At 39.9% G+C, this 17,055-nt stretch overlaps 1 protein-coding gene across 8 annotated transcripts in view; it reads left to right on the top strand.

The window, feature by feature from the left end:
* CALD1 (caldesmon 1) overlaps positions 1–16,796 on the top strand; it is a 209,818-nt gene extending 193,022 nt beyond the window's left edge. For 7 of the 8 annotated variants that reach the window (XM_082043413.1, XM_082043415.1, XM_082043414.1 and 4 more), the window contains 7 exons: positions 8,613–8,656; positions 8,750–8,828; positions 10,163–10,300; positions 11,239–11,334; positions 13,536–13,616; positions 13,939–13,972; positions 15,097–16,796. In XM_082043413.1, coding sequence (XP_081899539.1) covers positions 8,613–8,656; positions 8,750–8,828; positions 10,163–10,300; positions 11,239–11,334; positions 13,536–13,616; positions 13,939–13,972; positions 15,097–15,128 — 504 coding nt within the window. In that variant the 3' untranslated portion in view covers positions 15,129–16,796. The remainder of the gene's footprint in view (positions 1–8,612; positions 8,657–8,749; positions 8,829–10,162; positions 10,301–11,238; positions 11,335–13,535; positions 13,617–13,938; positions 13,973–15,096) is intronic. The other variant, XM_082043416.1, reaches the window with a different exon arrangement.
* The last annotated feature ends 259 nt before the right edge of the window (positions 16,797–17,055 follow it).

The raw sequence follows: 17,055 nt of genomic DNA, 5'->3' as shown, positions 1-17,055 counted from the left end.
GTTGAGTGACAAACTGCATTTGGTCAAAATTACTTTTCTGCTCAGAGAAAGATACATTTTGAACTGATCTGGAGCTTCAGCCCTATATATTGTTTTGGGCCCAGCTCTTGCAAACACAGTGTCCAAATGCGTTTGGACAAGGAGAGAATGCATATGGCCGTAAACAAAGATTGCCAAGCTTCACGACTTGCTCATGTTAGATAAACCTGGTCTTGCCAATTTCAGTTGCAAAAGACCATGTCAATAACAGACATTGTAAATGTACAGCTTCTTCTCAGCCCTCCTGGGAGAGCTTCTTTTCCTACTTTCTATTTATTGAGATGCCTTTTATGACATACATTTGGAGCTTCAGTTCACAGATGACTCAGAAGAGAGGAAATTATACTTGAAAAAACATCATATAAAGATATAGATAATAATTTTGGAGAGAGTGGAAAAAAACACTGGATTTGACACAAGGCTAGTAGCTTTCAGAGAACTTTTGGACTGATGCTATGCTATTCTACTGTGTTGTGTTTTTAGAGGAAAGCTGGAATTTTCCAAGTGTCGTTAAGTATCCAAGGTTAAAGTTTTTTATGGTGATAATTGCTGCTGGTTCTTATGTCTTGTTAGGCAGAAGTTGTTGGTTACAAAAACTGATATATACAACTCTGTGCACATTTTTTCTCTTTCTCTCTCTGAGAAATTGATGGTACTGTACATATTCCACTCTGGTGTCTGCAGGTGGCCAGAGTAGATATGTAATGCTGTTGACCTTCACACCCTAAACTGTTGCTTGACCTTCTGCAGTCAATAGTAAAGGAGAGAATAATCTCATTTTAAAACCTAAAGTCCAACTCCAGTTTCTAGAAGATGATATATTTTGTTACCTTTCATTTGGACAGACTTCTCAGACTGGTCTAATGTGGTTGGTACACAGCTCTCTCATTGCCTGCTATGTGCTGCCCAAGTTATCTTTTGACTTGTAAAGAATCTGTCACATATTTTCTTCCTTGATTAATGTGTCATCTGGTTAGGTGTGTCATGAGTGAGAACCCTAAGTGCACAATTGTGTGTGGGCAGGTTGGAATTTATAGCGAAAAAGGGGAGGCTCAGAATTATAATACTGAATGATGCATGTGCACATCCTGACTTCTAGATCACAATCTGGTAAAGCATCTTTTTCTCCTTCCTTGTCCTTTCTGATGTGAGAAGTTTAGGTGAAGAAAAAGAAGTTCCTGTGGGTGACTTAGAGAAGGAAAGTATGGCATGCTGTTTACCAAGTGAACTACAAGAACAAAGGAAAGAAGGGAGATGTACTAAAAAGGACTGTGGCATATTAACATCTTATGGGCAATGCATTTATTCATTAGGCAGGGCATGGACTAGCATGACATGCAGACTCAGAATTGAGAGAACAAAATGTGCAACTCATCATTACATGGCTCAGGGATACACATATATAAATGTATGTATACAAACATGGACATAATATACATACATGTTTACATGTAGAAAGAACTACTGTGATTATCTGGTGTTGCCTCTAATATATCACAGACTACAAATTGTTGACAACTCTTGTTGTTTTAACTGTTAAATGCAGTATTTCCCTAAAACCTGAAACACTGCTTAAGCAGATATACTACTTCAGCATGGAGTCCTCACAGTGACAGCACCAGGGTTGGTGCTTTCTGAGGGGACAGTGAAATGGAAGCATGCAAAGTAAATATAGGCCAAGTCTACCAGTAGCTCAGGGGCAGAAGCAGCTTGGATTATTCAGAGCCGGTGGAGTTCCTGTGGGTATTTGCAGCAGTATCAAACCTTTGTTCAGCCTCGGCCCTCTCTTTGTTTGTTTGTTTGTTTGTTTTAGCTTTTGTTTGTTTGATTGTTTTGGTTTTGTTTGGGATTTTGTTGTTTTTTATAAGGACAAAGACTGGAACAAGTGCTGCTCTCCCATCCCACTCCGTCTCACAGTTTCCCTAGTTTAGTGCACACAAATGCCACTGAAGTAGAAGAATGAGATTTCCTGAGCAATCTTTATTCATTTTCCTTTCTAGACAAGTTCATTCCTCATGTTTTCTTTGGGAATGACTATTATTGATTTCTTGTATAACTAATCTCTAGGTTAATCAGGAGAGAACAGGATAATTCAATACTAAGACTCCTCTTGGGAGTGAGCTCCACCACTACAGAAATGCAAAAGTCGTTAGGCAGTGAGGGGGAGAAGCAATGGCAGGAGACTGGGAGCCTGGGATTCCTCCTGTCTTTGCAGAAAATGTTTCTTGGGAAACACAGACTGATGTGGCAACCTGCACTCTCTGCAAGGCAATGTTGACAGGTAAGCCAAAAGCTAGGACTTCTCAGGGCCTGAGATTTTTTTTTCTTTCCTTAAAGACTTGTCACAGAATCACAGAATGTTAGGGATTGGAAGGGACCTTGAAAGATCATCTAGTCCAATCCCCCGCCAAAGCAGCAACACTTAGATGAGGCTACCCAGGAATGTGGCCAGGCAGGTTTTGAATGTCTCCAGAGAAGGAGACTCCACAACATCCCTTGGTAGCCTGTTCCAATGTTCTGTCACCCTCACTGTGAAGAAGTTTCTTCTCATATATAAATGGAACCTCCTGAGTTCCAGTTTATACCCACTGCCCCTTGTCCTATCATTGGTTGTCATCGAGAAGAGCCTGGCTTCATCCTTGTGACACTCACACTTTACATATTTATAAACATTAATGAGGTCACCCCTCTGTCTCCTCTTCTCCAAGCTAAAGAGACCCAGCTCCCTCAGCCTTTCCTCATACGGGAGATGCTCCAATCCCTTAATCATCTTTGTGGCTCTGTGCTGGACTCTCTCCAGCAGTTCCCTCTCCTTCTTGAACTGAGGGGCACAAACCGGACACAATATTCCAGGTGTGGTCTCACCAGGGCAGAGTAGAGGGGAAGGAGAACCTCTCTCGACCTATTAACCACCCTCCTTCTAATATACCCCAGCATGCCATTGGCCTTCTTGGCCACAAGGGCACAGTGCTGACTCATGGTCATCCTGCTGTCCACCAGGACCCCCAAGTCCCTTTCCCCTACACTGCTCTCTAATGGATCATTCCCCAACTTGCACTGAAACCTGGGGTTGTTCCTACCCAGATGCAAGTCTCTACACTTGCTCTTGTTATATTTCATTACATTTTTTCCCCACCCAACTCTCCAGCCTATCCAGGTCTCACTGGATGGCAGCACAGCCTTCTGGTGTGTCAGCCACTCTTCCCAGTTTGGTGTCATCAGCAAACTTGCTGACAGTCACTCTATTCCCTCATCCAAGTCAGTGATGAATATATTGAATAATACTGGTCCCAGTACTGACCCTTGAGGGACTCCACTAGATACGGGCCTCCAACTAGACTGTGTCCCATTGACCACAACTCTCTGGCTTCTTTCCTTCAGACAGTTGACAGTGCACCTCACTACCTGAACATCCAGTCCACGCTTCCTCAGTTTAGCTGTGAGGATGCTGTGGGAGACTGTGTCAATTGCTTTACTAAAATCAAGATAGACCACATCCACTGCTTTACCATCATCTGTCCACCTGGTTATGTCCTCATAAAAGCCTATGGGGTTCATCAAGCATGACTTACCCTTGGTGAGGCCATGCTGACTGCCTCTAATGACCATCTTATCCTTGATATGCCTTGAGATGCCACCAAGGATAAGATGTTCCATCACCTTTCCAGCGATAGAGGTGAGGCTGATTGGTCTGTAGTTACCCGGGTCCCCCTTCTTGCCTCTTTTGAAGACTGGAGTGACATTTCCTTTCCTCCAGTCCTCAGGCACCTCTCCCGTTCCCCATGACTTAGCAAAGATGATGGGGAGTGGCCTAGCAATGACCTCAGCCAGCTCCCTCAGCACCCGTGAGTGCATCCCATCTGCACCCATGGATTTAGGGATGTCCAGATTGCCTAATTGCTCCCTAACCCAGTTCTCATCAACTGAGGCAAACTCCTCCATTGTCCTGACTTCCTCTGGGGCCTCAGGAGTATGGGGCTCCTCAGGGCAGCTTCTGACAGCGTAGACAGAGACAAAGAAGACATCTAGTAACTCTGCCTTCTCTGTATCTTCTGTCACCAGGGGACCCACCTCATTCATCAGTGGACCTGCATTGCCTCTAGTGTTAGTTTTATCTGCAATGTATTTGAAGAAGCTCTTTCTGTTGTCCTTGACCCCTCTCGCAAGGTTTAATTCTAAGGAGGCCTTAGCTTTCCCAGTTGCCTCCCTACATCCTCTGACAACAGCCTTATATTCTTCCCAAGTGGCCAGCCCCTTCTTCCATGATCTGTAAACTGTTCTCTTCCACTTGAGCTTGCCCAGCAGTTCCCTGTTTAACCACGCAGGTCTCCTCCCTTCCTTGACTTCCTACGTGTCGGGATGCTCTGATCTTGCGCTTGGAAGAAGCAGTCCCTGAATGCTAACCAACTATCTCAGGCCTCTTTACATTCAAGTACTCTTTCCCACAGGATTTCCCCTAGCAATTGCTTGAAAAGGCCAAAGTTGGCCCTACTGAAGTCCAGGATTGTGATTCTGCTTGGTATTCTTTTCCTGCCCCATGACATCCTGTCTCATTATTGCTCTCAATACGTGACAGCTGGAGCAGTGATTGGAAATAATTAAACTCCACACAATCAGTTCTTCCTAGATGAACAACTCTAGTAGCAGAGGAAAGATAGAGTGGTAAAAAACAGGAATTGTGATGCTTGTTTTTCCGCTACCTTTGATGCTGTTGGCAGCATTTCAGTCTGGCAGGTAAACTGGGATAACTTGGGGCACTCTGTACAGATCCTGATGACAGCAGGAAAAAAAATCTAACTGTGTTTAATGAAGCAAAAAAGTGGGTGAGATTCTCAGGAACGAAAAGGAGAAACCACTTTACTCCCAGGGACTAGCACTCAAAATGAATTTCTACTACGTCCTTCCACTTGTTGGACATGAGGCAAAATTACAATACAGGGATGTCTATTTTCTGCATGCATTACTTATTTCCCTTCTGCCTTGACCCATTTTTGGAGAAGAATTTTTCTATGTATCAGTTTACAACACTTTCTGTTGCATAATACCTAATACACAGTTTAAAATTCCTAAGAATCATTTAATATCGTATGAAAAAAGTTTTACTGGGAATATCTAATGTTTTTTGTCTCCCAAGTCATTGGCTCAAATAGTGTGTTAGCTAATTTCTCTTCCATTCTGTTTCTGTTCTTGGAGAACGTGCAGACAGAAGACTGTGTACTGCATTTTTTAACTACATTTTTAATAGGCAAGACATTTATTGCACAATCAGCAAACAAAACATGTCTATGTAATATTGAATATGAAAAAATGCATACATATATCTCCATATAACATTTTGCTTGGATTATGCCTTGACATTTGTATGTTCTGACCCTTTTGAATAAGGCCCTGGTCAGGTGTGAGACTCTGCATGGCTTCAATTTATGTCCATTTGTTTCATTTCACCTGACTTTACCAGCAAAAGTGTAGGTATCCATCTAAGCATTTTGTTGTCTAATGTAAGCTTCTTTGGTAGTTAATAGGGAGAATAAGAGCCACCCTCAGTGGACAAGAAATCCCACCTTTCCTAGGGTGAGGTGAGCTCTTCTGCCTCTTCACTGATTATAGAAGGAATAAAAATGAGTAATTTTGACTAAATGCTTAACTTTTAAGCATCTAAGGTTAGGTGGCAGAGATGCAGGCTGAGATCACTTGTTCGTTCTCTCTGGTCATAATTTAATTAGAGGACAGCTGGATGGATTTTTGGAGTATGTGTATGTTCTGTGTCAGAGGGCTTGACGAGTGTTCTATGGTGACAAAACATAGTCCAAGCTATTTAACAAGATCCTGTTAAACTGAATGCAGCAAAAAGATTATTCTTGTTTCCTGTTCTCAAACTGAGGAATTGTGTTGCATTTTGTGCTAACCACCTTGCTTTGTTTATTTCTCTTACAGATCTATTTTGTAATACTGTTTACTGTATGTGCCAAATATTTTAAATTATTTGCATGGTGTTTATGTAGTGTGCAGTGAATAAATGACCTTTAGATGTTGCTGTGCAGTGGAAATGTATATGTTGAATACATGCATGTATACAGGTGTGTTTGCCTAAGTGTATTTAATGTAGGCTTCTGTTCCATACATACCGTGTTTTGAGGAACATGCTCTAGAACAAATTCTCATATAAATGTGCAGAAAATGTGTTAGCCATCTACATAAGGCACCTGCTTCTTTGGGAAGAGGACAATGTTCAGCTCTGAGGGTTGCTTCCTAACTCAGCTTTCCTGTTTACCTTATTTTCTGGTTTGTTTCCTCACCCTTCTGCTCTGAACAATGCCTGACTTATTCCTGATACCACAGCAGGTGTTCTGAGAAACGCTGTTTCGAGCAGGTAACAAACCACCCCACGTCTTTTTACTACAACCCCAGGAATACATACGTGTTCCTTTTCCCTCCAACCTATCCCCCTCTTACACCAGTGCCTCCTGAACGAGGTTTTCCTGCTGTGCAGAAACATCTCTCCTTTTTGAATGCAGGAATCACAGAATCACAGAATGTTAGGGACTGGAAGGGGCCTCAAAAGATCATCTAGTCCAATCCCCCCTGGAACAGCAACACCTAGATGAGGTTACACAGGAAGGCGTCCAGGCAGGTTTTGAATGTCTCCAGAGGAGACTCCACGACCTCCCTGGGCAGCCTGTTCCAGACTATACATAGTCTACTGTTAGTATCTTTTAAGATCTGACCCTTTTGTAAGATTTTAAGTGGAAGCTCAGTTCATCTGAACTAGAAGATGCTGTAAATGCACTATTAGATATTTACCTTGAGTCCTGGTTCTTTCAGATAGTTCACTTTGTTCATCCTTGCTGCCAGCCAGGGTTCCCTGCTTGCAGTCAGGAAATTATCTGTTTGTGCAGAGCATGGGAGAGACCAGCATCTCTTGTTAGTATAACTCATCCTTTTGGTGCATTGCTGGTTATCACTCAGAAATCAGTGTTGCGAGAAACTTTTCCTAACGTACCACAATTGAGGAGACATGATATGGTTTAGGTCACCATTGTAGATCTGTTTAGTAGCTTTTAACCAAACAATTTACTTGCTCATTTTTTTTTCGCGATGCCGACTGTACTTCCTCCGGGTGAAGCCAAGTTTCGAAGTTGTTGGGTCTGATAGAGGCAGAAGCGGTGGCTCTGGACCCGGGAGCCTGTGCGCGACCCTCCGGCTCTTGCCCGGTGTGTTGCTGCCACCTTCTGACAACAATGCCTTGAAACAGACGGTACATATCCGAGCAACGCCCAATCTTTTCACTCTGGACTATATTTAGATCACATACTAGCAACTAAAACTTTTAATGTAAATTACTCTGTAAATTGTATATATATATGTATAAATTTAGAGCTTTAGAAGTGCCCTTGAGCTAGACTGATGCTAGCTGGAGTTCCTCCAGTGAGCCTGTTTGTCAAATTATGCCTCAAAGTCAAGTGCCTAAGTTTTCACTTGTATGGGCTAGAGAAATAAAACATGCATGCCCTTTGATGGGATTGCTGTGGGATTTCGTATTCTGGTACAGCCTGGATGCCAAGGGCACCGAGGAGAACCATTTAAAGGAATGGCTGTCATCGCCTGTTTTGAAGACATGAATGCCACAGCACTTGCTGTTAAAGTAACTTGAAAATGGACAACACGTACTGAGACCAGGGAATCCCCAGGAATCCAGCCAGGCTGATTAATAGTAATTTCTATCCCCTGGACCTGCTGTGTATATTTTACTCTTAACTGAAACCGTAAAGTCTGGGACAAGCAGAGGAACAATGCAATGTAGAAGAGACATGAAGAAGTTGATTGAAGTATTTATTCACCTACCCATCATAAAATGTTTTAAAACTTTATTCAGGGAGAGAGTATTTTTGTTTTCAAATTACTGAGAGATTTGGCATAAGTCTTATGAGACCTTCATGATTCTTTTTCCCTGGAAACTTTACAGTATTTTCCTACATACAGAGTAGAAAATAATGATGAAATGTAAGATACCAATTTGTATAGTTGATAGATATTGATTCAGCAATGACCCTGCTGAACATAAGCAGATTGGTTTTTTGGAACTCATATTAAATTGCTAGTGTCCTGCAAAAACATGCATGAGATATGGTATGTGGCTGAGCTCCAAACCTGGTCTAGTCTGATGTCTCAACTCAGAAAAAAACTTTATTAAATTTGCTGTCTGTCTCAAGAGATACATGCTTGCTCTTATGTGGGAGATATGAGGAAATTTGACATTGATTTTGTGAATATCAACACCTTTCAAAAATAGTCTTCTTCCCTTTTTTCTGTATTGGTGGTTTACTCTCTTTTTACAAATGAGAAATATGCTGGATGCAAACATTAATGCAGAAAATATATCCACCCTTATGACTGCAGCATAATAAGCTCCTAATAACTGTAAAACCTCTGTGTGTGTCTGTGGTGATTTCTGTTGGAATGCGTATCTTTCAGATTGACCTTTTGACATTTAAAATGACATTTTAGCCTGGCCTTTTACAGGCTGCATCTTCATTAACTGTTAAACTTATAGCTCTTGTTTTTCTCTTTTCCAGATAGAGGAGCGAGCAGAATTTTTGAACAAATCTGCTCAGAAGAGGTAAAGCAATAAAACGATTCTCTCAGTCAGAACAGCAGTGTTTAATTGGAGGGAATACTAATTTATTTCTCTCTTTTTTCCTGCTTCCTACAGTGGTATGAAACCCACCCACACAACAGGAGCTGTCTCAAAGATTGACAGTAGACTTGAGCAATACACTAGTGCAGTTGTGGTAAGTTAATTCCAGGTCATGATGGCTGTAGTTACTAATGGTTTTTATGATTTTAACCAGCCTATGTTTTATTGATCAAGAATTGCAGGGATTTTTGTTCACAAACTCTTTTTTATTGGGGCTTCAACAACAAAATGCTTGAGGAACACCTATTACCAACATCTAGATATATATCTAAACAAAACCTCAGATCTGTGTCTTCCCTTTCACGCTACAATTTACCCTGTCTCCTTTGTAAGCTTGGAGTAGCTCTTGAAGGACTCAGTCAACACCTCTTGAGTGACAGTCACATCCTCTTCTTGGCTGATGAGGCTACTAGTAGCAGGGAGCTGATAGTCACCCTGAGCAAAGCTGACTTTGCAGCTTATTTAGGAGAACAATGAACTGGGCCTGTGTTGCTGGCTGACACTTCAGAGTGAAATTCCTTGGCAAAGACACATTAGTGAACTAGGGAGTTAAGTAGTGAGAAAGGAAAAACAGAATCAAAACAAAATGAAGAACTTGACCCAGGTGATTTTGACAAGCAGTGGCTAATCATGTGCCTTGAAGCCAGAAGTTTTACTTTTCATAGCCCAAGGAAAAACAGGTGTTTGGTGTTGTGCTTTTTTTTTTGGAGGGGGGGGAGGTGGGGTGGCTTCTGTTATTTTGGGGGGGGGGAGAGGGTGGTTTTGTTTTGGCTTTGTTTTTCTTAGACTTTTTTTTTTCTTGTTCTGTATTAAAAATCAGTGAGTACAGGTAATGTGAAAGTTACTGGTTAATACAGCAGGCCAAGTGGACTGGGTTGGTAGGTGTCATGGGAATAGAATAACATAAAAATGGATATTATATTGATAGCTGTGATTAAGCTCTAGCATGTCTTGATTCTCTGTTGGATTTTTTTTTCTCCTCCTGTCCACATAAAGAGTCTAAGCATGGTACCCAGTTAAGGTACTAATTGGTTGAGATTTGTTATCCTTTTAACTTAAAGGAAACTTTAGTAATTAAAGAACTATTGACAAAGATGCTTTTTTAATTTATTTTTTTCCTGTGATTACTGTCTGTCTAACCTTTTTGCTAAGAAGCCTTTCAGTGCTGGAGAGTTTAGAAATGTAACAAATACCAAAATCTAAGTGGCTGCAGTTTTCATAGCCTGTTGTGTCAAGGCTACAACTCCAGATCAAACACGGGCAAGTCTCAATGGCATCTCTTGAGATGGGTACTCCTCTCCACCTTTATGCGATCATCATCAGAACCACTTACAACTTCCCACACTCCCCAGCGCTGCCCCAGGGTCAAACCACCCTGCAACTCCAGCTCTTTATGCCAAATACCAACTGGCCACAATTCTTCTGCAGGGCACAAAGGCTGCAAGACCAGCTAAGCCAGCAGCCTCAGACCTTCCTCTTCCAGCTGAGGGTGTCCGTAATATCAAGAGTATGTGGGAGAAGGGGAATGTTTTTTCATCACCCTCTGGGACAGGAACACCCAATAAGGTATGTGTTTAATTTTACATAGTGATTATAAAGAATTATGTTATGGACCTGACCTTGCTATTCAATGTTGCTATGAGTAAGCCTGACTGCTCCTCTTGACATCACTGGTGAAGAGTATCCCAAAGGATACTGCAGTCCTCAGAAACCCACAAAATTATGTGGCTGCAATATTGAGTATAACAGAAGAATTTAGTGACATACTGAGCTAAGTTATGAGACATTCCAGAAGTACATCAGATATCTTAGACAAATATATCTGTGTAGATCAAGCAGAGTACAAAAAAATTCTTTGTATTGTGAAAGATTCTTTTGAGAGGCAGAGAAAGATTAAATAGGCAAGGTAATGATAATATTTTATAGATCATGCATGGAAGCATTTGTGAGACTTATATCATTTCTACATAAATCCTTAAGGCAACATTTCCTTTTTATAAATTGATGTGAGTAGATGAGCATTCATCACAGTTGAAAAACTGTGATTGAAGGAGGTTATTACAGATAACCATAAAATTTCAGTGATATGTTCTAATATTTTAAAGGCTTATTTTAATGATCTAAATTTCAGGCCACTTAGCTCCTCTATTATGTTCTTTTTTAGAAAAAAACAAAAACAACCAAAACAAAACAAAAGTCTAGACTAAGACTGGTGTCTTCTTTTAGGCTAAAGATTTATTCTCCTTGACTTCAGGGTTATGACAGAAACAGCAGGTTGATGTCTAACATTTATTCTTGGGTTAGCACTAAAGTGGAAATTATTATGTTAGCCCACATTTATCATTATTGAAAACTAGAGGGTGGTAGTGCTGTGTAGTTCATAGGGACAATATCATCAGAGCACACAGGATAACTTAGGCAGATACAGCCAGTGAGGGCCTCTATATTAAACCAAGGCAAAAGCTATTCTGAAAGTCTTCTGATTAGGTTTTATTATTTTTTAGGAAACTGCTGGACTGAAGGTTGGTGTCTCCAGTCGTATCAATGAGTGGTTAACCAAGACCCCAGAAAGCAACAAATCACCTGCTCCAAAACCTTCTGTAAGTAAACCTGCAACAGCCATCTCTTCAGTAGGTACATTCTCGCCTGGGGCAGAAGTGGTGCTGGTGCTTCCTCAACCAGCTGGTGGTTGCTGCTTGTCCTCTCTTACACTCTCACAGAGGCCCTGTTGGGACTTTATTAAAGAACTTCCTATATACTTATGTAGTATTTTTCTGCCAGTTCACCTGCCCTTTACAAAAGGTGCAGTCTGACATAGGCTTTCTCAATTCACACTCCTATTTGTTCCAAAGAAGAGCTGGAAATTTGAAATGTTGTCCCTAATACGCGGGACATATACTAAACACTAGAGAGAGTACAGAGGAGGGCAACGAAGCTGGTGAGGGGACTGGAGCACAAGTCTTATGAGGAGCAGCTGAGGGAACTGGAGCTGTTTAGCCTGGAGAGAAGGAGGCTGAGGGGAGACTTCATTGCTGTCTACAACTCCCTGAAAGGAGGTTGTAGCATGGAGGGTGTTGGTCTCTTCTCCCAAGTAGCAAGTGACAGGACAAGAGGAAACAGCCTCAAATTGTGCCAGGAGAGGTTTAGCTTGGATATTAGGAAAAAATTCTTCACAGAAAGGGTTGTCAGGCATTGGAATAGGCTGCCCAGGGAAGTGGTGGAGTCACCATCCCTGGAGGTGTTTAAAAGGCATTTAGATGAGGTTCTTAGGGACATGGTTTAGTGCTAGAGTTAAGTTAGGTTATGGTTGAACTCAATGATTCTGAGGGTCTCTTCCAACTGAAATGCTTCTGTCATTCTATAATGTCAATATTTACTGGTAGATGCATGGAGGTTGTGTCTTAATGGCAATGAATATAGAAACTCTAATCACAATCACTGAAAACCAGCACAGAATTTGCTTCCAGATTTTCTCCCCATTATCTTTCAGATAATGTAAAACTAAACTCATGTTTTCCCCTGAGCCAACTGTTTCTACCTATGTCTTCATTTCCCTCTTTCTCAATAGATTGTTCTTTCTTCTTACAATATCTCTGCTTGAAGAAACCTGCCCTCCTATTCTTCTTCTTTGGGGGTCTGTTTGCTAAGTTGGTCAGGTAAACCTATTTATAATTGACTATGAAGAATGATACACATCTGTATTGTGTGATTTTTACTTTTCTTTTTTTTTTTTTTTTTACCAGGATAAATCAAAGGGAAGCCTAGAATTTCTTAGTTAGCAAATAACTTCCTATCCTCATCACATTCCACAAAAATAAATCATTATTCAAACCTTTGACCATCAAGATTCCTGTGTGGTTTTGAAACAATTAGAAGCAGAGAGATCAAAGTTCTCAGTTTTACGGTGAACGTAAAACACAGATCCCAAATTATTTCAGGTTATGGATAGCAAGAACAAGGCTCTGGAAGCTCTGCAGGACTTGAACACTTTCTGAAAAGGAGAGTGCTTATGTCCTAAATTGTTTCAAGAGTCTCTCATTTGGCACCCACAGAGGCAGACACTAATCTGTCTGTCCTTAAACAGGTACATTGCTACTAGCCTAGAGTATGTCTTCTTGATTTATAGCCCTGCTTTTTCCCAAAGAGAAACTTGAAATTTGTATGGAGTTTTGTGTAGAGTCTCCATGTACACTCCTTTTCAAAGAGCATTATTATTTTTTAAATTACTTTACCTTACCTGATTTTTCTGTCAGGTTTTAAATGAAAGATGCAATGGATATGAAAGACAGCAGTGTTAAATCCTGAAACCTATATTTAATGCAGAGGAGGATCTGCTCTTCTGTTGTGTTAGAAGTCCTATTTTTTTTTACAGTTTTTTAGTGAAATATTTTGATTCTGATCTAAAATACCTGAGACAAGTTACTTTTGAATTCCTCCCTAATGGAAATACTACTATTGATTTTTTTTTTCCTCAAAATTGATTTGTCTTAAAACCCAATGGTGCAGTAAGTTTTCACTGTACTCTGTAGGGTGACCACAATAAGTTATGGCCAGTCTCTGAAATACTACATACATGCAACAGAGTTGGATTTTGTTGTAAATTATGTATTTGTGTGGAGTGATTACGTGAAGTGTCATTCTGAATAGCTTTATAATTGAGAGACAATGTAATATTTACCACTGGTGTATGCTCCTCAACTTTTCTTAGGAAGAAGTCACATTCAAGCATTTTGTCTACCAAATTAAAATAAACCTGAACTAATGTTGGTTTCTGTTCTCTGACATTATTCTAAAAATACAGGATTTAAAACCAGGAGATGTATCCAGCAAACGTAATCTCTGGGAGAAGCAGTCAGTTGACAAGCCAGCTGCTTCTTCTAAGGTAACACTTCAGAGCATTGTTAAAAGGTTAATATCTCTGGGAGGCTTTCTAGGCGGATGTGACATTTGCCTTCATACAGTCAGTCAGTTGGAATTAGGCCTCTACATGCCTCTTGTTACTAACTTGCCTATTTATCTATAAAAGAAAGGACAATGAGGCACAAAAAGCCATGGGCAGCATGTAACTTTTATACTGCTATTTGTCAGAGCTCTGTCATGAGTAGAAATCCGTCTTTTGCATGGAGCTGACTTTTTTTCCTGTTAGAAATAGCTATATTTTCCCATATTCAACTTTAACAGTGGGTTATTACTTTTTCAAACAGGTATCAGCTATGGGGAAAAAATCAGAGACTAATGGTAAGTAATTCTAATAATACACCTGCGTATTAAATAGAAACTTTGCCACATTTTCCTTTAAGAACAACTGAGTTTTAAAATTCCAGAGCTATTAATGTTGATACAAAAAATAACCCCTTTTTGCCTTTCAAAAGCTCCACTGTAATATCATCAAAACAGGAATGTTTAAGAAATAAGCTCAAATCATCTTTCTAGGAGGACTGGGGACTAGCAGTTCCCCAGACAGGTTTGCAAAGCCTTGTTGGAGTGATACGCATAGCATGCTTGATATAGCTGGAGAATGTCATTTGACTGTAGGAGGTCTGAGGAATGGGATGGTCATTTAACTAATTACAGCAAATGCAAGGCATCTGGGAAAGGCTCTTTTAAAGGCTGCAGCAGGAATGAATATAGCTTTCTATGAGTGAAGAGGGGTAACCCAAAAAGTGAGACTGTTGCAGCAGCATTATTTGAGCAGAAGTGGAAGATTTCAGTATTACAGAGAACGAGCCCTGCATCTGATTTTAAACTCTGCCACTGGGTAATGGTTAAGCCTGATGAAAATTCATCAGTGTGGATTTTTAAAATTAATTCCTCTGGTTGCAAGTCTCTTGTGCTCCTGCATTCCCAGAGTGGACTGGAATTCAAATGCATTCAGCAGCAGCACAGCTTTTGTTGGAGCTGTGCATTAGTGTCTTCTCAAGGCAAAAAGAATCTTACTACTGTCATTTTGAAACTAATAGTTCGGGAAACAAAACCAAGTTGTACAGAAAGCAATCAGGAAAATTACCCTGTCAACCTTTAGATTTTTTTTATTTTAATCTAAAACACTCCAGATAAAACCAATTAAAGGAATTATGTGCCTAAGGACCAGTGGGGAAGGGTGGAAATTCACTGACCAGTTTAATAGCTTTAAAGAGCTCTGCCTGAGCTGCTTCCCAGGGCTGTCAGCGGTGAGAGAGGTGGAATCCTGCCTGTCCTCTTGGAGACCCAGTGATCTGAGTGATCCCAGTATGCCAGCACAACAGAATCCAGGTTGTGTCCTACCTTCCTACATGCTGTGTGTAAATCTAGAGACATGACTTCTCTATTCTAGAGATGCATTCAGGTTATTTCAAGCCATCTTTAATCTTTACCTCTCTCAGCAGGTTTGAGACAATTTGAGAAAGAACCATAGAAGGCCACTAAAGGCGCTGGACCAATCAGTTGGGGGACAAAAAAAAAAGGAAAAAGTGCTAAATTGTTCTTTTTATATTTATGTTTATTTACCAAAATGTCTTCTTTTTTTTTTTTTTTGCATTATCCCAGTTAAAACCATGTATATTAGCACTGTATTTAATAATCAGTCTAGACATTCATCATAATAGTACTGCCTTTGCACAAGAAACCCATGCTGTGAAATATATAGACTCTCCTACTGATAATCCTATCTATGTATCCAAACAGTGATTTCAACTGGCCTAAGAAGTCAACCCAAAATGCATGTAGAGCGAAGTTCTTTAGGAAAGGTGTGCAGTAAACCTATAAAAACAACAGTTACTTTTGGAATACAGAAGTCTTTCTTTCTGCACTTTAGACTAAGGCATGGAAGAAATATCTTTAGTTGACAATGTAATATTTTCTGTAAGTTGCCCAAGTCATGAGAAATACTGCATCAATAATGTGTTTTAATTTTTTTTATTTTATACTTTTTTTTAAGTATCAACTTTTCCATTCTAGTTTAAGTTAATACCTAAATTTGGATGATTATGTTAGCTGACAGCGGTACTGATATTTTTTGTTGTTGTTAGTGACTAGTAATTGAATGCAATTTAGAATATTTACACACATAGCTTTACAAAGTTTAGCCTAAAGGCACTACTAATGGTAGAATGCTTTAATACATGCTAGAGTATTATATTTAGTCATAAACATACATAATTAGCCAATATCACAGCTTAAAAAAATAAAAACAAAATCACACACTTTTCTATAGTAATATTTCATAATTGCCATTAGAGGTATGGTGAGATAACTATTAAAAAAATTTAAATGTCAGTTGCCCAGTAATGGGTAATTAAAAAGAAAGTTATAGTTTTTAAAGAGGAAAACATAAGGCTACAGAGGGTCAAAAATAGGTCACTTGTATAAAACATTGCAGTTTAATTTATATAAAACTATCATAATGCAAACAAGCAAACAAAAAAAACCAAAACCAACCAACAAACCAAAACCCACCACAGTTGGAGCTCATTTCAAATGACTGTACACTAAATCTTGCCATCCATCAGTGCCGTACACTAAGTTCACCTAAAATGAAGTAAACCTCTATCTTTATAGTGTTTCTTTTAACTCTCTCCTGAATATCCTATTTACAAATGTTTTGATTTGTATATAGTAAACACATGGCTATAAGACGTCAGCTTGGTTGGAATTTCATGACATACAGTTTCACATTTACATCTTACAGTGTATGGGTGGCATAAACTGAGCAACTGAAGTCACCCCAGAGTATGGAGTTAATGGTTTGGTTGTGCATCAGAACTACCAGGATCTCCATTTTCACCACTTCCATCTCTTACAGCATCCTACTTCTTCCTGAAGAAAACTAATGTTATATTTCAACCCAAAGATGAGCTCCCCTGCTTGGCTGAAGCATCTTGCTTACACACAGAGATGCATATAGTTATCTGTAGGAGGTGAAACTATGCCTGTCGTTGTCTGTGAGTTGTCATGTTTTGTTTGGGGGTTTTGTAAACACTCCTTTGAGTCTTTCAAATACATTTGATAGCTGCAATAAAAATGATTTGTTCAAACAATGTATTCTGAAACTGCATCCACAATAAATGGAATATTTCCATCAGCAGCCCTCTGTTTGTTAATGAGTAGGAATAAGTCAGTTGTAACTGGGATGTGAATCGTGCTAGGGCTGCGTAAAATAAGGTATCATCATTGCAAAGAAGCTCCAAGGATGTTTCTCCTGCTGTGCTATCCTACAGCAGACAGCCAACTCATCAAATGAGAAACTTTAACCTAAATATTATTGGCCGGAGGGTGGGGGTGGAAATCTTAATTGTCATGCCTATCACAACAAAACAGGACTTGTGCATCATCCAAAAGTCAGT

Source organism: Streptopelia decaocto (assembly GCF_964273445.1).
Source record: "Streptopelia decaocto genome assembly, chromosome: 1".
Lineage (NCBI taxonomy): Eukaryota > Metazoa > Chordata > Aves > Columbiformes > Columbidae > Streptopelia > Streptopelia decaocto.
This window is presented reverse-complemented; position numbering and strand designations above follow the sequence as displayed.